The 21659-nt window shown below is 40.4% G+C and overlaps 1 protein-coding gene across 1 annotated transcript in view; it reads right to left on the bottom strand.

Moving 5' to 3' along the window:
• The window catches only part of gxylt2 (glucoside xylosyltransferase 2), a 44602-nt gene that overhangs the window by 14221 nt on the left and 8722 nt on the right, over window positions 1-21659 (bottom strand). The window contains exons 2-5 of the mRNA XM_059944337.1: window positions 19048-19240; window positions 15753-15884; window positions 12421-12672; window positions 5178-5301 (exon numbers count right to left, since the gene is read on the bottom strand). Coding sequence (XP_059800320.1) covers window positions 5178-5301; window positions 12421-12672; window positions 15753-15884; window positions 19048-19240 — 701 coding nt within the window. The remainder of the gene's footprint in view (window positions 1-5177; window positions 5302-12420; window positions 12673-15752; window positions 15885-19047; window positions 19241-21659) is intronic.

The raw sequence follows: 21659 nt of genomic DNA, 5'->3' as shown, positions 1-21659 counted from the left end.
GTAGGCCATTCGGCCCTTCAAGCCTGCACCGCCATTCAGTATGATCATGGCTGATCATCCAACTCAGAACCCTGTACCTGCTTTCTCTCTATACCCCCGATCCCTTTAGCCACAAGGGCCATATCTAACTTCCTCTTAAATATAGCCAATGAACTGGCCTCAAGTGTTTCCTGTGGCAGAGAATTCCACAGATTCACCACTCTCTGTGTGAAGAAGTTTTTCCTCATCTCGGTCCTAAAAGGCTTCCCCTTTATCCTTAAACTGTGACTCCTCGTTCTGGACTTCCCCAACATCGGAAACAATCTTCCTGCATCTAGCCTGTCCAATCCCTTTAGAATTTTATATGTTTCAATAAGATCCCCCCCTCAATCTTCTAAATTCCAGTGAGTATAAGCCTAGTCAATCCAGTCTTTCTTCATATGAAAGTCCTGTCATCCCAGGAATCAATCTGGTGAACCTTCTTTGTACTCCCTCTATGGCAAGAATATCTTTCCTCAGATTAGGAGACCAAAACTGCACACAATACTCTAGGTGCGGTCTCACCAAGGCCTTGTACAACTGCAGTAGAACCTCCCTGCTCCTGTACTCAAATCCTTTTGCTTTGAATGCCAACATACCATTTGCCTTTTTCACCGCCTGCTGTACCTGCATGCCCACCTTCAATGACTGGTGTACAATGACACCTAGGTCTCATTGCACCTCCCCTTTTCCTAATCAGCCACCGTTCAGGTAATAATCTGTTTTCTTGTTCTTGCAACCAAAGTGGATAACCTCACATTTATCCACATTAAATTACATCTGCCATGAATTTGCCAACTCGCCTAACCTATCCAAGTCACCCTGCATCCTCTTAGCACCCTCCTCACAGCTAACACCGCCGCCCAGCTTCATGTCATCCGCAAACTTGGAGATGCTGCATTTAATTCCCTCCTCTAAATCATTAATATATATTGTAAACAACTGGGGTCCCAGCACTGAGCCTTGCAGTACCTCACTAGTCACTGCCTGCCATTCTGAAAAGGTCCCGTTTACTCCCACTCTTTGCTTCCTGTCTGCCAACCAATCCACATCAATACCATACCCCCAATACCGTGTGCTTTAAGTTTGCACACTAATCTTCTGTGTGGGACCTTGTCAAATGCCTTTTGAAAATCTAAATATACCACATCCACTTGCTCTCCCCATCCACTCTACTAGTTACATCTTCAAAAAATTCTATAAGATTCGTCAGACATGATTTTCGTTTCACAAATCCATGCTGACTTTGTCTGATGATTTCACCTCTTTCCAAATGTGCTGTTATCACATCTTTGATAACCGACTCTAGCATTTTCCCCACCACCGACGTCAGACTAACCGGTCTATAATTCCCCGGTTTTACTCTCCCTCCTTTTTTAAAAAGTGAGGTTACATTAGCCACCCTCCAATCCTCAGGAACTAATCCAGAATCTAAGGAGTTTACTGGAGGGCATGGACTTAAGTTCAAGGGGGAGAAGTTTAAAGGGAACATGAGAAACAATTTTTTTTTTTACATAGAGGATGAGGGTATGTGGAACTAGATGCCAGTAAAGAATAGTAGACAAGGATACATTGTGAAATTTGTTTTGTGAGTTAGTGTACGTAGATTTGTCGGCCAGAAAGAACTACAGTCTACAAATTAGTGGATTTGGGTGAATCAAGGGCAGCAGAAGGCAGCAAACCTATTGTATTTGTCTCTTTGTGAGTTCTGAACTGATTCTTGCTCTGGGATCATCTAATCAGGGCAACTGAATGTGGACACAAAGAGCTGCAGGTAGTGACCCACTAAACCTGAGGCCATCCTCAAATGAGTTTTGTAAGGTGCCAGACCAACCAAAGAAGCAAGCTGTAATCTCATTAGACAGTGTTGGGGTCGCCTAGTTTAACTGATCAGGAGCAGTCAGAGTTGAAAGACACAAATACGCAAGGCTGGGGGACAGGGACCATGAAACAGTGTTGGCTGTAGCCCTGGAGTAGAGCCAGTAAGAAGGTGATCCAGGTAGGTCAGGTGACCTTGAGCCAGTGGGTTGGAGATCCATCAGTTCAACTCATGAGGAACACTATAAATACGCAACAGCGATAACACAGCAGGAGACCAACTATCGTGGATGAGAGGTACTCCATGGACACATGGAAGTTCGAAATGGGACTACAAGGAACATGTGGCCAGCAACAGAAACTCCTTTTAAACTTTCTGTTCTTTGACTGTTCATGGAAGGTCAGGGAAACTTAGTAGGTGTGCACACAGGTATTTTGTTGTGTTCGTTCACGATAAGGTAATAAAGGTACATGTCAGTAATTACAGATTCTCTCTGTGCCTCCCTGATCGTTTTTACAAGGATTGAATCTTGTAACAGATTCATTGTCCGTTCAGAAATCTGATGGCGGAGGGAAAGAAGTTGTTCCTCAAACATTGAATGTATGTCTTCAGGCTCCAGTACCTCCTCCTTGATAGTAACAATGAGAAAAGGATATGTCCAGGATGATAGTCCTTAATAATGGATGCCATCATTTTGAATCATCAACTTCTGAAGATGTCCTTGATGCTGGGAAGGCTAGCGTCCATGATGGAGCTGGCTGAGTTTGTAACATTCTGCAGCTTTTTCCAATCCTGTGCAGTGGCCCCTCCATACCAGATGCTGATACAACCAATTAGAATGCTCTCCATGATCTAGCTGTAGAAATTTGCTAGAGTCCATGGCAACACACCAAATCTCCTTAACCTTCTAATAGCCACTGTCATGCCTTCTTTGAATTACATCAATATCTTTGGCTCAGCATAGATCTTCAGAGATATTGACATCCAGAAACTTGAAACTGCTCACACATTTCACTGCTGATCCCTTGAGAAGACAGATGTGTGTTCCCTCGACATCCCTTTCCCTAAGTCCACAATCAACTCCATGGTCTTAATGATGTTACATGCAAGGTGCTTGTTGCGACACCACTCAACTAGCTGATCTATCTCACCTCCGTAGTTGTGTCATCAGCAAATTTATAGATGCCTTTTGAGCTGTGCCTAGGGTGTACAGAGCATAGAGCAGTGGGCTCGGCATGCATACTTGGGGTGCGCCGGTGTTTACTGTCAGCAAAGAGATGTTAGTTCCAAACCCCATTAATTGGTCTCCCATTGAAGAAGTGCAGAGGGAGGTACAGAGGCCCAGGTTTTGGCTCTTATTGGTTAGTACTGAGGGTATGATTGTGTTGAACACCAAGCTGTATCAATAAGCATCAGCCTAGTGTAGGTATTGCTATTGTTCAGGTGATCCAAGGCTGAGTGGAGATCAGTGAGATTGCATGCACTGTAAATTTATTGTGGTGATACTAAAATTGCAGTGAGTCCACGTCCTTGCTTAGGCCAGAGTTGATTCGCGCCATACTCAACATCTTGAAACAATTCATCACAGTAGATATGAGTGCAACTGGACAAAAGACATTGAGGCAGCTCATCCTGTTCTTCTCGGGCACTGGTATGATTGTCGTCTTTTTGAAGCAAGTGGGAACGACTGACAGCAGCCGTGAGACACTGAAGGTGTCCCTGAACACCTCTAACTGTTGGTTGGCACAACTTTTCAGAGCCCTACCAGGTAGGCCATTGGTGACTGTCAACTTGTGAGGGTTCACCCTCTTGAAAGATATTCTGACATTGACCTCCTAGACAGAGATCACAGGGTCACCAGATGCTGCAGGAATTGACAAAAGTGTAATTTTATTCTCGCTTTCAAAGTGTGCATAAAAGGTGTTGAGCTCCTCTGGTAGAGAAGCATCACAGCCATTCATGATGTTAGATTTCAGCTTATAGGAAGTAACGGCCTGCAAACTCTGCCAGAGCTGACTTGTATCCAATTCCATCTCTTAACTTCAATCAACATTCTTTTTCACCCTTAAAATAGCCTCCATAGGTCGTACCCGGACTGCCTGTATAGTTCCTGATTACCAGTGTTAAATGCCATAGATCTAGCTTCAGCAGACTATGAGTCTCCAAAGCTTTTGGCTTACGTCTGATATGTTCTTGAAGGCGCAAACTCATCCACGCAAGTCTTGATGAAGTTGGTGACAACTCTGGTGCATTCATTCAGATTCAAAGACGAGTCCTTGATTTTTGTCCAGCCCACCAATTCAAAGCATTCCTGTAAGTGCTCCTCCACCTCCCTTGACCATACCTTTGTGCACCTCACCACTGCTGCTGCAGTCCTCAGTCTCTGCATGTACACTGGAAGTAGAAGTACACCCAGGTGATTTTACTTCCCAAAGTGCAGTCGTGGGATGGAACTGTTAAGTGTTCCTGGTGGTCATGTAACAGTAGTCAAGTGTGTTGACCCTCTGGTTCCACAGGCGATTTTTTGGTGGTAGGTGGTCAGATACTTCTTCAAGCTGGCCTGGGAACCATGGAACAATTACAAGCAAATTGGACTAGCTCATATTGGTGTCTTTATCAACATGGAAAGGTTGGGCTGAAGGGCCCGTTTTGGTGCTGTGTAACTGTAATTCTAAAATTCAATTACTTATGATGCACGAAAAATTTTTTTTGAAAAACATACTGTTGCTTTCCATCAGAATTACAAAGTACAGAAAGATAACTTTGTGAATATGACCATTTAACCAGCAGATATTTTTCATACCTTGCTTCTGAATTAGAAAATTAGCTGAGTACATTCTTTAGTTAGTTCCAGCATTGATTTGACACTGCCCTTTGACCCTTCACATAACATACTTACTACACTTGTGTAAACAAGAACTTGGTGCTCAAGTTACATGGTGATGCACCATCAATAACTCTCTCTGAGACGTAAAGACGAGATATCGGCTTTTATTGACTGGAAGAAGGAACAAGCAGTGGTTGACCACCATACTACATCCTGGAGACTGAGAGGCCGGGCTCAGGCCTCAATCGCCTTTATACTGGGGTCTGTGGGAGGAGCCACAGGAGTAGTCAGCAGGGGGCGTGTCCAGACAGGTATATGTAGTTCACCACATACGGACACCAACATTATGCCACTCCCTTTTAACTTCCTTTAGACAGTATTTTGAATCATCTCAAACACCATAAAACGATTAAGTGAAATTGTTATGTACTATCATTTTGGGAATTCAATATTAATAAAGAAAGTTGATAAACAGTTACTGCATTTAAAAAAGAAACAATTGTTTTCACCTACCTGGATTATAATGAAATATTATATTTAATAAATCCTGGTCTCCCCATGTGATAGCATTTTTATATTTATGGTATAAAGGATACAGTAATTCTTCCCATCTCAAGCCAGTAGGAATCATACTATTCTATAGGAAGAGAAGGCAAGAAACATAATATATTACTCTTTGGTCCGTAAATGATACCTTACTTACTCGGCAGTCCTGGCATTCAGAGCTGTACCTCTGAAGGAACCATTCATTTAGTACACAGAACAGTACAGCAGAGTACAGGCCCTTGGCTCTCAATGTTGTGCCGACCTTTTAACCTGCTCTAGTAGTACCTAACACTTCCCTCCCCTATAGCCTTCCACTTTTCTTTCATCTATGTGCTTATTTAAGAGCATCCTTAATGCCCCCAATATATCTGCTTCTAACATAATTGCTGCCAGCACGTTCCATGCATCTATCACTCTCCATAGAAAAAAAAACTACCTTTGATATCCCCCCTATACTTTTCTCCAATCAGCTTAAAATGATGCTGCCTCTTTTTAGCCATTGTCACCCTGGGAAAAGCTCCCTGGCTGTCCACGCTATGTCTCTTATCATCTTTACACCTCTATCAATACACCTCTCAACCTCCTTCAAAGAGAAAACCCCCAGTTCACTCAACCTCTCCTCATAAGACATGCTCTCTAATCAATACAGCATCTTGGTAAATCTCCACTACACCCTCTCTAAAACTGCTACATCCTTATTATAAGAAGGGGACCAGAACTGAATACAATACTCCAGATGTTGTCTAACTAGAGATTTTTGAGCTATACCATTGCCTCGCAGTCACTCAACTGATGTAGGCCAACACTCCATATGCCTTCTTAAACAACAGGCCCCATTTTTTAAACCTGGCACTCAACTCCACAAGTAACTCTTCCTGCAATCTCAATCTCCACAGAAGGCTACAGGATAATGACAAAATAGTCTCACTCAGTCATGCATGCTTTTAGGCAAAATGCCAAAAAGATATAAACTGGGATAGCTCAGGAGCTTTTGTGCGCTCACGGTTGGAAATTGTCAGATGGACTGATTAATCACTGAATTTGTGTCAATCGTGCCACATGTGGCACAGTTTGTTTAAATTCAACAAGTACATATTTTGTTAAAAACAATGTGGTTATCCCTTGAGCATCCACTTAGGATACAGAGTATACATTGAAAGACAGGAAGCAAGCATTTTCAACTGACTTATACCAAAGTCTAGAGCAGTGGTTCTTAAACATTTTTCGATTCTTGGTTCCCAGACTACATCCCCAGTGCCCCCTTCCTTTTCCAGCAATAAAGAATTTTGATTTACAAAGCACAGTGAAAGAAAATGGGAACTGCAAATCCAAAACAGTGACAAATAAGTTATAAAAATTATTCAAATCTATATATAAAATCATTTATTTATTTAATTACAATGAAAGCAATTTTCATCAATAATTTTGTAACATACATTAGTAGTTCAACTATTGACTACTTCTTTGCTTTTTCATCTTTCAGTGAAAAGGGTGGGCTTGGTGCAGTGATATCAGCTTCTCAACATCAGGCTGAATGTCACTCAGGAGTCTCATATCTCTACAGTCAGTAACTTGCAGCCTGCTTTCATTGCTTTGAAAGAAGTTGCGTGACTGCACTGAAAACGCCCTCCATTAAATATGATATACTCTTGTATTTTGGATAATAATAATAATAAAAAGATTGGAAAGAAAATATGACATTGGAAAGGCAATAAAGAACATCCTAACCTCTTTTCACAGAAGCATTCAGAGATTTCTTTCTGTAACCAAAAGTCATGATATGGATACTTTGAACCTTGGCTGCTCAAAAGTCATTTTGTAGTGAGATTAATTCTTCCTTTATCCTTCCTGTTAATTCCACATTACATGTTTTTAGGAATGGAATTATTACCCAATCTGAAATTTGGATCGAGAGAATATACAGAAATTTCTGCAACATATTTTGATGCAGCTCACCCAAATGGGCACTTAAAGATCATTATCTGGTATTATTTCTTTTTCTTCCAACTCAGAGCGACTCAGAAGATGGAAAAGGATGCAACAGCCAATGTTGCACTGAAATAGGGCTAACTTGGACAGAAATGTGGAGATGACTGACTTGGCTTTGATAAGTTTCACATCATTTCCTTGCAATTGAAGACTGATTTCAGTAAACTTTGTGAATAGTTCTGATAATTAAACAATGTCGTGCCTACAATTTTTTAATTAATTATTGAATGAAGCATTACTGTCTTCTAAGAATTTTACCACAGTTTCATAAAGTGCATAAAAGTGTTTCAGGTAGTTCCCTTTTGAGAGAGATCTGACTTCTGTGTGCAACCGCAAATGGTCATCATTCTCGATACAAAGCTCTCAAAATAGTCGAGAATTAGAGCACGGGAATTGATTGCTGTGATGATAGTATTTAATGATTTCTGCAGCTGGTCACTTTGGTTTTTTGTGCAACAAGGGTTGCCTGTGGATTACACAGTGAATAATAAATCTATTAGGTACAGCTTTTTTCAAGAAAGTATTAACAGTGATGCCCCATCTGTTGCACAAAGAAGAATGTTGATGAATGGAATGAACTTTTCATTGAAAACTGGCTCAACAACCTGAAATATTGTTCCCCCTTTGAAATCTGTATCTAGTCCCCTTGCAAATAGCAATGCTTGAACCATGCTTTTATCTTTTATGAAGTGAACATAACTAAGAAACAAAGATTTGTTGCCTGACAAAAACAACTCATCCAAATGCACAACAAATTTTGTTGTCCTAAGTATGTTGCACACAGTGTCTTTCATATTCTCAGACACTTCAATTATTCATCTTTGAACGGAGTTGTTGCTAAGTGGAATCGCTATAATTATTTGGTCTGGTTACTCATGCAAAGCCATACTCAGAACCTCCCTTTTTGCTGGCAGAATCAGTTCTTCTCTAGTTGTATGGGCTTTCCAAATTTAGCAATGAGCTAAATATGTAAATATGAGCTAAATACACGTTGTATTTCATATGTTGTATGAAGCACACAAATCATTACTGTTTTGTTGTGAAATGCTGGCAAACATGTTTTGACATGATCTTTTTGTTTCAGTAAGTTTTCATGAAGTGATTGAAAACAAGCCAGGTTTTTGTTTGCTTTTTCAGAGTGTACTTTCTTATAATAGTATAGGAGCCTAGATAGTTTCATTGCCTCATTTGAAAAAGTTCTTCACAGAAACAGCAGCATTGGCTGGTTGCTTGGTCTGGTATAAATCCATATTTCAAATACTCCACACTCTACCATCTTCACTTCTTTTTCTGTCATTTTCATTATGGATTAACAACCACAGTCATTATCTATTGTTTAAGTCCAAGTTTAAGTGGTGTGATCAGCAAAGGGGAAAGTTATGAAATCACCATACTACATCTCAGGCAAAACATGACTCTCTGCCTGAAGGTATATAAAGTGGAGCAAAAATATATTGTTTGGGCTGTGGCTGAGAAATGCAGCCAAGACTATTTGAAAGGGCAGATTCTGAATTTTACCCCATTGAACACCATACCTTAAATCACAGGGAATTGCATCACTGCCTGATTTGAGTATGGGAATCGTACTAGCTAACACTGTACTGCAGTAGTGAAAGGCAATATTAGGTAGGCCAGGACCAGAAATAACACAATTTCTCATGATATGCCAAATACTGAAGTGTCACATTACTTTCCAACAACAATAATGTGCTTCAAGCAAAATCTAAGAGAACAGTCAGTTAGCAAGAGATGAGATGATTATGTGATTGTTGTAGTCAATTATGAGGCAGTAAGAATCAAATGCTTATAATAAGTAATTCATTTCTTAAATTAGGTTTTAGATCACTCAGCTTGCCCCCTTGCTACCAAGCACCTCCCACCCTTGCTACCCAGTGCCCCCCCCCCATCTTTATTGGCCTCTTAGAAATTCCCACTGACCCCAGTGGCGGGGGGGGGCGGGGGGGCGGGGGGAGTTGATATCGGCTGCTTTGGAAACCAATGTTCTAGAACAATGATCTCCTTCAAAGAAACATCAGCAATGACCACATTGATTTCCTTTAGGTGTTCAAATATCCTCTTACTTCAAGGCCGTGTAGGTTATTGGGTTAATTGGCCTTTGCAAATTGCCCCTAGTGTGTATATGGATCGTAGAACCTGGAAAGAGCTGATAAGAATATGGGGAGAAACAAAGTAAACAAGCAGTTGATGGTCTGTGTGACTCAATGGGCTGAAGGGCCTGTTTCCATGCTTTTTCACTTTAACATTGTAACAAGTGCTTAGGAGGTTGGGCCTGAACACAGGAAACCACACAACTTCATATATCAACAATGAAATAATATGTGTATGCACATCTCTGTTTGATTTTGATTAATAAGACAAAAATCACAAGTTTCTAATTTCTCCTCTATTATGCTTGTACTCCAGTTTTTCTGTGCTATCTTATGTTTTGCAAACTGACAGCCTATAGTAAGAGAGCAAGCTCCAGCAGCTTGCCCATTTAGGTCCCTGTTACAGATACTCCTTGACAACCAGGAGAAAAAGTCCAAGGCGCTCCAGGCAGTGAAGAAGTTTGTTCATTGATTGCCTGGAGAAGTTAATATCATGTTCATTATTTAATTTATCTGCTGATGCAGTTAAAACTACTTTGTTAGTGTCACAATCATCTAATGTCCAACTTGCTACTTTGCAAGTTGCACAACTACGTATGTGCATAGAACAGCACAGGAAAGGCCCATCAGCCCATCGTGTCTATGCTGATCATGATACCAATTTAATGTGTCCCCTATTTGTTGCCTATTCACTTGTCTATCTAAATGCTTCTTAAAAGTAGCAGTCATATTTGCTTCTACCACCTCCCGAGGCAGCACATTTCAGGTACCTACCACTCTCTGTAAAAAAGCCACACTTCTCAAATTTTCTTTGAACTTACCCCTTCTCATATCAAACTTATCCACTCTCATATTTGATAATTTCCTTTATAGGAAAATTACTATTGACCTCTTCTCTATCTATGCCTCTCATAATTCTACACATTTCTGTCAGGTCAACCCTCATCTCTGACACACCAGAGAAAGCAATCCAACTTCCTGCAGCTGCTCTTTCTGGCTAATACTCTACAATCCTAGCAAACCTACTTGGCACCCTTTCAAAAGCCTCCACATCTTTTCCCTAGTGTGGCAGCCAGAACTGCTGAAGTTTTTTTTTAAAAAACAGCAGCAACCTGACCTTTTGACTTTCGTACTCAGTGTCCTAATTGACGAAGCTAAGCATGCTATATATATTCTTTCCCACCCTATCTGCTGGTGTTACCACTTCCAGGGAGCTATGGACTTGCACCAGAAGATCCCTCTGTAATTAATCCTGCATTTATTGTATACTTTCTCTTGCATTTGACCTCACACTTTTCTGGGTTAAACTCCTTTGAAGCAAGCACTTTCCAAAACGTTTCTGTTCAAAACTTTGGCGTAAAAATTCTCGGGCATCTGAAATGACCCATTAAATGTATATCTCATTGTGGGCTGATGCACAGTTCCATTGAGGGCATTCTTTTCCATTGTGCACAGACTATGTGGTTTCCTTCACCACAGAAAGGGTGTTGCACAGTACCTCTTTCCTCCATTTGATTAGCTTTTGCAGGGCACAGCTGAATCCTGGCCCAGTTTGTGGAGGGCTCAGGGAACAGCACTACTATTGTAATGAATAGATTTGCTGGGAGCAGCTTGCAAAGAGCCACCACGCTTCTCAGCTGAGAAGTGGTTTTAGGACATCAGTCCAAGGAAGATCAGGACACAGAGGATAGAGCCAAAGCATTGATTGAGAGATGGGCAGTGGAAATGTGACCAGTTGCTGCAGAAAGGGAAGGGGCAAGATAGTGATCCATGGGGAGCGGGAGTGCAGGGGAGTGTCTAGAAGATGCACTAGGAATGAGTGTGGGAGATCCAAGGAGGTCTCACAATGAAATTCCAGCAATGGATTCTGTGAGCTGCAGCCCACAACATAACAGGCCTCACATTTTCTGTGAAGACCAATTTCCCTATTTTTCCAACAATGTAAACCATGGATTATTGCCATTATATTCCACACCACACATCAGGGCATCCTTTAGCACTGGAATGCAGGGAGGAACTGGAAAGAAAATCACAAACTTTGTAGTCCGTCTTTAAGTTAGTAATGTTATGATCCCAGCCCCCTCCTTTGTGAGAATCACAAGAGCACCCGTTGAGGTGGGGGGGGGGGGGTCAGTAGACCCAGGAAGTGAGGGAGAGAGAGAAACGTGCCAAACTGCACGTCCCACCCAGGATGCAGAATAAGACGACAGTGACTATTGTCTCATGGAGACCACGTGAAAAGCCCTCGGGCAAGGTGGGCTGATTGAGAGAGAGATTGCATCATCCCAACCTGATTGACACCTGCGACCCCGTGAGGAAGTATAAAGGAGAGTCTCAGGGGGACAGCCCCCTCAGACGCACCAAGAAGACACAAGAGAGTGTTCCCGCAGCAGCGGGAGGCCATTCTGAAGGAAGCCACGTGTATTAGATTCTGGGATTGGAACTTGTGGCTGGAATCACAGAAAACCGCTTTTAACTAACATTGGGGAGAGGAAACCAACGCTCCCCCCCCCCCCGATTTCACGGAAGCCTCATCAAGACTCGGCAAGTTCTTTCTCTTCTCCCCAATCTCTCTCTCTCTCTCTCTCGGTCGCCCCACATGAAACCCAGCGATTTTCAAAGGGCTGAGGCCTGCAGACGTCTGAGTGACTTTTATATTTCCAAACGGACAATCTATTAACCCCTAGACAACAGCAGAGCTCACTTCTTAATGATGATTATTACTATACCCGCGCTTTAGATTGAGTGTCGACGATGTGCACTATCTGAATGTATGTATGAACCTTACTTTTGTGTCCCCTTATAAATAAAAACGTTTGAAAATAGTGACATCAGACTTCAACGGACCTCTCTATCCTTGCTGGTAAGTTCTCCAGTTACAGGATTTCGTAACAGTAATCTTGCTTCACACATGGTTTTCTGAAGAAATTCCACTTTAACAAGCACAAGGATATTGTGACAAAATTCGTAAGACCTTCACTGCTAAAATATTGGTCAAAGAACAAAGTGAGTATTGAACTCCTTCTTTATCATCAGAGAATCTTTTAGCAAGCTGAAAAATGCAGCCATGAACTAATTAATGGGACACCTATTATGAATAGTTTTTTGTTCACCTTAAACAGCTGACTTCTCATTCGAGTAAGATTCATCAGCATGACTCCTGAATTGACTCCGGCTGCTCCATAATATGGATGACGTGCAAACCGACTGTACCATCCAATCTTTGGTATTTCATGCTCCAGGGCCATTGCTGCAAGTTGTGTGGAATTGAACAATCTCAGGAACTTCCAGACATCATCAACTGGTCTCAGAAAGAGAACATCAGAGTCAACATACAGCAGAGAGTCAACGTCTTTCAGGATCATCTGATTAGGAAGCAGAGAAATATAAATATTTTTTAAAGAGGCTTATTAAGTACAAATGGCAAGTAAAAAGATTCACTATGTTCTAATTTTATCCATAAGGATATGCTTAATCCCAAATCCCTTAAAATACCATAATTACTGCTACATCTGAATCTAAACGAATCTTCATTTCTATAAATCATCAGGACTACATAAAGAAAGTTCCAAAAGTGGAGACAACAAATATGCACATTATTGTCATTTGACTTTAGCATGCATGTTATAAAAACTTCAGGGCATGTACCTGCAAGTCCTTAGTTCCATCCAGTTTTAAACCATAAGCTGATCATTGTTAAAAATATCTGCTTTCTGTTTATTCAAATTTCATCAACAACTCTATCACAATGTCAGATTTAACACTAACTTAACAGTCAAATTAATATTCAGATTGCTAAAGTTTAATGAAAGATCATCAACCTGGAATATTTTTCTGTTGCTCTCTCTCCAGAAATGCTGCCTCTTCCGCTAAGACTTTCTGCCAGTTCATTGGTAATTTTTAAGCGCATTTTTTTTAAAACAATGGAGGCAAATGATAATCTGGGATTCAAGTGATGACTGAGAGGACTGCCGGTCCAGGGGATTCTTGTTGAGTGGTTGAATTTGGCTGATCGGGGCTGGGGCTGGGACTCTGTAGATCGTGTGTGGTGTTTGGCAAGGGTTAGGGTCATGCGATTGTGTATGGTATGAAACTGTTACCATAGACATTGCCCATCACATTGGCTCCACCTCTGGGGTGGAGCCGCAGGAGACGGACAAAGTTCCTAATGGATATTTCTCCTCTGTTTTTGCCGCAAGTAAAAACATAAAAACTTTGAGCCTTGGTAATAGTCTGTATTATAGCAGAGGAGATGCTCAAGCAATTATTTCAGTCAAACAACACACACAAAATGCTGGTGGAACACAGCAGGCCAGGCAGCATCTATAGGGAGAAGCACTGTCAACGTTTTGGGCCGAAACCCTTCATCAGGCCCGAAACGTTGACAGCATTTCTCCCTATAGATACTGCCTGGCCTGCTGTGTTCCACCAGTATTTTGCGTGTATTGTTTGAATTTCTAGCATCTGCAGATTTCCTCGTGATTTCACAGTCAAAGTCACTTCGATCACATTTCTTCCCTATTCTGATGTTTGGTCTGAAAGACAACTATAACCCTTAACCATGCCGCAGCCGCATGTTTCTATGCACTAAGTTGCTGCCATTTGACTGGCTGATTAGATATTTGCGTTAACAAGAGGTGTACCTAAGAAAGTGGACATTGAGTGTAGATGGAGTGAATGCACTCGGACTTTTCTCTGAACTAGGAAATCAAGAATTAGAGGGCACAGGTTTAAGATGAGAGGGGAAAGTTTTAAGAGGAACTTGAGGGGTAATTTTTTTTAAACAAAGGGTGGCATCTATAAGGTATCGGATACCAGAGAAAGTAGTTGAGGCGGGCACAATAACAACTATTAGAAGAGAGTTGGACAGGTATTTGGATTGGAAACCTTTAGAAGATGCTGGCAAATGGGACTCGTTTGGATGTGGCATCTTGATTGGCATGGATCAGTTAAACAGATTTAAAGAAACTTCTTGTCAAGTGCTTAACAGTGGTTGAAACCTGCTCAACGAAGCCCTTTAATCATATTGCTGTGGAATGAGCAGAGCTATTATGCAGCATTTCAAAGTGGAGAGAGTGAGCAATTTCAAGTTCCAGTGTGTCAACATCTCTGAGGACCTAATCTGGTCCCAACATTTCTATGCAGCACTAAAGGCAGCAGGATAGTTGCTATATTTCATTAGGAGTTTGAGAAGATTTGGCATGTCACCTTTGGGATCATTAAAGTATCTATATGAAACACTTGAAAATTTCTACAGATATACTGTGGAGAGCATTCTGACTGGCTGCATCACCGTCCATTATGAGAGGACTGCTTCACAAGGTCAAAATAAGCTGGAGAGAGTTGCAAGATTTGTCAGCTTCATCATGGGTACCAGCCCCTCTAGTATCCAAGACATCTTCAAGGAGTGATGCTTCAAAAAGGTGAAGTTCATCATTAACAACCCCCACCATCCATCACATGCCCACTGAATCACACTCAGTGATTCAGAAACCGTTTCCTCCCCTCCGCCATCCAATTTCTAAATGGCCACTGAAACCATAAACACTATCTCATTACTTTTTTAAAATTTCTGTTTTTGCACTACCTATTTAATTGGACTATTTGGGGTATATGGGGTGTCAGGGAGGGGTAGCACCCCTGGTGGGGGAACATGTTGCGTCCTTTTCAGGCGGTTTGTCCACCTTTGGTCCCTACCTGTGGCTCCTCGTAGCTGTTATCATGCAACAGCAGCCACACCCTGGGCAACAGCTTCGACAAGCCGGCTAAACCAGGTGAGGGTAGCCGACATCACCTAAGTTAACAAATTTCACTTCATATGCCGGTGATATTAAACCTGATTATGATTTCAATATTCCAAGGTCAATAATATTGCAGAAAACAGCATGTGGAACTGCAAAAAACAACTGACCACGACTTCGGCATTGGCATAGTTGAAATTACTGTTAGTTTTGTGTGTAGTGACAATAAACAGTGACATTGCTATTGCCACTTCTGGCAGGAAAAACCAGGATAATATTTAAATGACCTGTGTGTTCTATTGAATCAAACAGAGAGAGAAGGCAGCGATCAAGCCAGTCCAGTTGCTGAGTGTGTCCGGGCAGTGGGAAGGGGAAGAAATAAAAACAAAATGTTTTGAATTTTGAAGATGGACCAGCGACCTGAAGATGAAATGCAACTACGTGGGAAAAATTGAGATGTCCCTACATTAAATTCACAAACAATAATGCCTGAGAAATTAATACATTTGTAGAAATTGCTATGGAAGAAAAGCCTTCAGTGAAAGTGGAATAAAGAAAGAAAATACTGTTAGAATGATACCCTCTCACAAAAATATGAAATAACTTTCAATCTAAATTTCAGATCAAGATTACTAATTGGCAATGGCTGACATATGTTTTCTTATGATCCACTAAGACAAGTAGTGAAGAAAGTGGTAACATACTGGAAGAAAAAGGCGTTGTGCAGCACATGGCTTAAATAATTTTTTCCATTCTTGAGGATTTCCCATTGAAAAGTTGATTGGATAGAGGTTGTATTCAAGGTGTGATCTGTATAAATAAGGCCAGGCTTTAATCTGTTGAAATCAAAAATAAGTACTTAAATGCAAAATGTTGCATTTTTAACTTTTCAAAGTAGTAGCTGAATTAACGCCTGTACATCTGAAACTATAGAAACTTGTCAGACAGGAACAATACTTGTAGAACAATCACACATGCTCAGCCATCAGCAATTCACAAATATGCAATGATTGAAACTGCAATAAACTCCAAATACTCCTAATGTACCCTCTATACTAATGGAAAAATATTACTAAATCAGTGCAGTGAAATAAAAATAAACTGTAAAGTCAAACCTCCATGATTGATCTGTAGATTAAAAAAAAGATACATACTTCATAATTTTCATTGGTTATTGTAGAATATTGAAATAGTAGTTATCTAACTCAACTAATGTTGTTGGATCTTTGTACTGGAAAACTAAGTGCTTAAACAATACTCTTTAGAATTCCTAGAAAATGCAAAATTTAATTAGCTGCAATTTTTTTTGGGATGGGGTTCAAAGTATTTTGCAGAGATAATGCAGACGAGGCGTCAAACATCTTTGCAGACCTATCGTGGTCACAACATATTGATGCAATCGTGAAAAAGGCACTCTGGCAGCTTTGCTTTGTCAGGAGTTTGTGGGGATTTGCTTTGTCACTAAAGGCTCTTGTAAAGGACTCCACGGTAGTGTAGCAGGTAGCGGGACGTTGTTACAGCTCGGGGCATTAAAGTTCAGAGTTCAATTCCAACACCCTCTGTAAGGAGTCACAATACATCCTCTCAACGGAATGCATGTGTCTTCCCTGGGTGCTCCGGTTTCCTCCCATAGTCCAAAGACATACAGGCCAGGTCAATGGGTCATTGTAAATTGCCCCATGATTAGGTTAGGAAATCAAGGTTGTCAGGGGCTGCTGAGGTGGCATAGTTCAAATGGCTGGAAGGGCCTTCCCCGCACTCTATCGCTAAATAAATAAATAAGCTTCCACAGATGTAGACTGGTTGCATCACAGCCTGGTAATGAGCTTCCAAGGCTCAGGATCGCAAAAGGCTGCAGAGGGTGTATGGCAGTTGATAATAAACTTGATTCTGATTGATATTTCCAAACCCCACCACCAGCATTCCTTACTGTTACAGTAAACAGCACTGATCTATACTACACGCTGAAGTGTCTATTGCTGAACTCTATAAAACAGTGTGGAAAAAGGAACAGAAGCTAGGTGATGAAAATCGACTATTGACAGAATAGTAACAATCTTACCTTGAAGTGGGGCACAGAAAATCCCTGTTATTTTGCAGAGGAAATAACTAGTATAGTACAGCAGAATGCTGTTGTCAGATCTTTTATATAAATTGATGCTTATTTCCAAAAGGCCATAAATTGTCTGGGAAGTGTTGATACCAGTTGCTAAGTTTAAACGATAATATTTACATAAGAAGAGACAGAAGATTATTTTAGTCTGGAGTAAAGGAAATAATTGATACTATGCTCCACAGGAAATACCTTAAAATCTTGCTTTGAGATTTCATCTTGCTTTATGGTTAACCAAATATATTCTGTTTATTACAGGATTTGCTTGTCTTTATTAATTTGTATCAGCATTTTTATTGCCAATACCTTTCATTTAATGAGCAGTACCTCAGTGATCCAGCCTCAGTAGAACAGCTGTAACTTAGCATTATTTCTATCTCCGTAACAGTGACTTCCAAGATAAGGTTAAGAATGGAATGCAGACAGCCTTTTCATAGCCATCTTGGGCAGCAAATAGTATTAAGTTTGTTGAAACTAATTATTTTACAGGAAGATGATGGGATGCAGGTTGTTTGCTGCTAGATTGAGGAAATTGCTCCTGCAATGCAGATTCCTGGAGTAATTATTTCAACCTAGCATCAAACAATTCTCATTCTTTTCTCTAATACTTAATGCATGTTGAAAGTCATCAGCACTTTGAACATGGCTGACAACTCATTATTCCCTCTACAATACTGAATCAGAAAATACTGGATGTTAAATGTAATTCAGTTTTAATTTAATAACTTATATTCCAGGCACTGTAAACCTTTTAATAATAAATATTTAGATTTTTTAAACAGGTTATAGACTGTACAAACTAGATGTTGAATCTAATTGTTGGTTAAATTATCCTTGTACTACACAAATGTTAATTCAGGAAGCATATTTAATCTAATCTGTACTCAGTTATTTAATGGGTGAATATATTAAATAGCATCTATAACCTGTATTGTCAATTAATGGATGAGTTGGAGATGAATTAAAACACAATCTTTTTATATTTATGTGTGAAGCTCTATTCTATAATCTCTAGCTCTCTCACACTTCATGCTACTGAAACTCATTTAAGGATTTCTAAGTACACTATACAAAGATGCCATTGTTGTATAAAGCAGCAACATTACTCAAGAGAATACTGAACTAACTAGTATGAAAGTCAGTGAGAAGTGCAAATGTCCACAGGCAAACACAATTTGAGGTTCAATGTGGTTTTGTGTGGGTGAGAGTACAATTGATAATTGTTACTGAAATAGCTGCAGTTAAAGTTTTCCGCTTGGAGCCTGGGCCTTTTTCCCTTATCAACAAAGCAATGGAATTTACTAAGACGATAAGAGTAGGAATAATACTCATAATTATTTATGAATAAAACAGACAAGGTCCGGCCACCACTGATGTGTAATTACATTCAAATATCCAATTTTCTGTTTGGTCTATGCAGAAAATTGATGCTTCGGGTTCCAATCCAGAAACTTTGGTGCAAAATCTAAGTTTGTACTCATGTACCAACACTGTGCTGGAAAGTCTCACTTGCTATCTCTCAGATGATACATTAAATCATAAACCCATCTAGCCTAAATCTTCTCCAAAATCTTAGAAGCATAGTTTAGAGCTGCACAGGGCACACTGTGTGAGACACGCCATCATATCAGTGTCGAGCCTATTGAAAGACAAATTAAAGAGAGACACACACAATCAGTGGAGGCTGTACGTGAAAGGTGAAATGGCAGCCTGTTTGAAGGCCACGTGTGGGAGGGTGCAAAGCAACTTGACTAAAGTAAGCCACGTTAGCACTGAAAACATGCTTAACCAAAACTGATGCCTGCACCATTGGAAAGACAGTGTCCTTTCAAGTCAGTGTGTTAAACATACTTGAAAGATACGTGCTTTCTGATGCAGACACTTACGCTGCTTTCAAACTGTGGGTGGAGCACATCTTCGGCAAAGATGTGGAATTTTATCTTGTAGATACTGAATAGTATAGCCGACTTCAGCATTGTCATTGTCTCTTCAAGCCGATCCCCACAGGCCACTACTGCCAAGTGTACCCATTCTTCTCCTTTCCACCTGTGGAGGCGAAATATCGGCTCCTGAAGGACCCTAAATGAAAACAAAATGTGCAGCAAGTAGAATCTATTGTTTTAAAAAGAATATTTCTCAGTGCCTTGGTAAAGCAGATGTGATAATCTATCACCACACACACCCTTATGTTCTCTCTCTTTCACCTCCCACCAGGCAGATACAAGACCGAAAGCAGGTACCATCAGGCACAAGGATAGCTTCTATGCCACTATTTTAAAATTATTCAATGGACCTCGTATGAAAATATGGGTTCTTACCCTTACAATCTCAACATACTCTTACACATTATTGTCTCCTCATATTGCACTTTCCCTGCAACACTTTATGAGAGTCATAGAAAAGTACCGCACAGAAACCAGCCCTTTGGTAATCCAGTCTGTGCCAAATCATTTAAATGGCCTGGTCCTATCATCCAGCATCCGGACCATAGCTGTCTATACCCCTGCCATCAATGTACATATCCAAACTTCCCTCAAGAGTGAAAGATTGTGAAATCAGGCTTGCATGCACCACTTGCACTAACAGCTCATTCCACACTCACATGACCCTCTGAGTGAAGAAGATTCCCCTTAAACTTCTCACCTTTTACCCTCAACCGTTTATTCATTTCCATGGATGCCTCCTGACCTACTGAGCTCCTCCAGCATTCTGTATGTGTTGCAATGTGCCAAAAGCTTTCTTTACAACCCTGTCTACCTGAGTCAGCACTTTCAATGAATTATAGATCCGTATTGCCAGACCCTTTTGTTCTACCACACTCCTTGGTGACCTACAGAGTTAAGACCTGCTCTGGTTGGTCCTATCGAAGTAAAACACCTTGCATTTGTCTGCATTAAATTCCATCTGCTATTTTTTCAGCTCATTTTTCCAGCTGGTCCAGATCCCACTACAAGCTCTGATAGTATTCCTCACTGCCCACTCCACTCCCGATCTTGGTGTCATCTGCAAATCTGCTCATCCGATTAACCACGTTATCATCCAGATCATTGATACAGATGACAAACAACAGACCCAGCACCGATCCCTGCAGCACTCCACTGCACAGGACTCCAGTTTTCAGTGCAGCCAACCACATACTCAGAAAATACAGAAACTACTTGTACATTGTTACACATGGAGACTTAGGGCTTTTGCTGTCACAACTTGAACCAGATATTTCAACTCTTGCTAAAAAAGCATCAAGCTGAAGGATCACATTGACATCAAAGCTGCTGTACAGTGCACAGGTATTGTGTAAGCTAGGTTTAAAGACCAATAAAAAATTAAAGCAGAATCATTTTTCTCATGTTAGCATATGGTAGACATGTTTTTCTAATATGAGGGCACCAGAAAGTATATTGTTCCTAAGAGGGCTATTGGCAAGTATGAAGGTGCATTGGTGGGGGTGGCATTGGGCTAAAAAAAAAGGGTTGGGAAACACTGGTGTAGACTATTTTCTACACAGGGAGAAAATCAAAAATATCAGAGATGAAAAAGAACTTGGGAGTCTGTGCACAAGATTTCCTAATGGTAAAGAGAAGTTTTTTTTTAATCCTTATCCCATATTCTTAACTGCCACTTGCAACCTAATCCTCTGATTGCCCTTTTTGGTACCTTGGGGGAGGCAGACATGAATTTAGGTCCAACTAATTGTCAAACACTATCTTTTGCCTCTCTTTTGGCTAGACGATTAGCTCTCCTCAGGTGGAGAGATGTTGCCCACCCCCTCATGCTCAATGGCTTAATAATATTATGTCCTGTTTAGACCTTAAAAAAAATTCATTATTCATTTCTCAATTTGGACATTAAAATTTTAAAAGGTGTGGGGACCTTTTCTTGAATACTTTAATAACTTCCCTTTAGATTAAGTTTATTCTTTTCAAACTCCTACTTTCAGCTTTTTTTCTCTCTGTAAGTTTTATGGTTTCTTTTTGATGGAAATTACATTATAGTTTTGGTAGTAGGCATTATTATTCTTTTTTTATTTATATTTACAGCTCTGTGCGGTCAAATGCTCCGATTATTTTTTTTTTTACATATTGTAATGGTTGGCCCTGGAGTTCCATAGTGGGAGGGTGGGGAGGATACTAACTTTATATGATTTTAATCTGGGTGTTGTTTCCTTATTGTTATAAATTATATAATTGATATGCTTATTTTGCACTGTATTAATCTTCACTTTGTTGTTGGGTTTTTTGTTTGTAGTTGCTTTGTAGAAATGCATCAAAAATGAATTAAAAACAGTTTACAAACAAAATCAAAAGAAATCAGCCAAGACCTCAGACAAGTCTGGTTGATCCTTGGGAGCAATTTCCGAACGCCTGAAGGTACAACGTTCATCTGTACAAACAATAGTACACAAGTATAATCACTATGGGACCACACAGCTGTCATACCGCTCAGGAAGGAGACTCATTCTGTCTCCTAGAGATGAAAGTACTTTGGCGTGAAAAGTGCA

Source organism: Hypanus sabinus, chromosome 19, assembly GCF_030144855.1.
Source record: "Hypanus sabinus isolate sHypSab1 chromosome 19, sHypSab1.hap1, whole genome shotgun sequence".
Taxonomy (NCBI): domain Eukaryota; kingdom Metazoa; phylum Chordata; class Chondrichthyes; order Myliobatiformes; family Dasyatidae; genus Hypanus; species Hypanus sabinus.
Note: the sequence above shows the minus strand (reverse complement) of the source record. Positions and strands in the feature narration are given on the sequence as shown.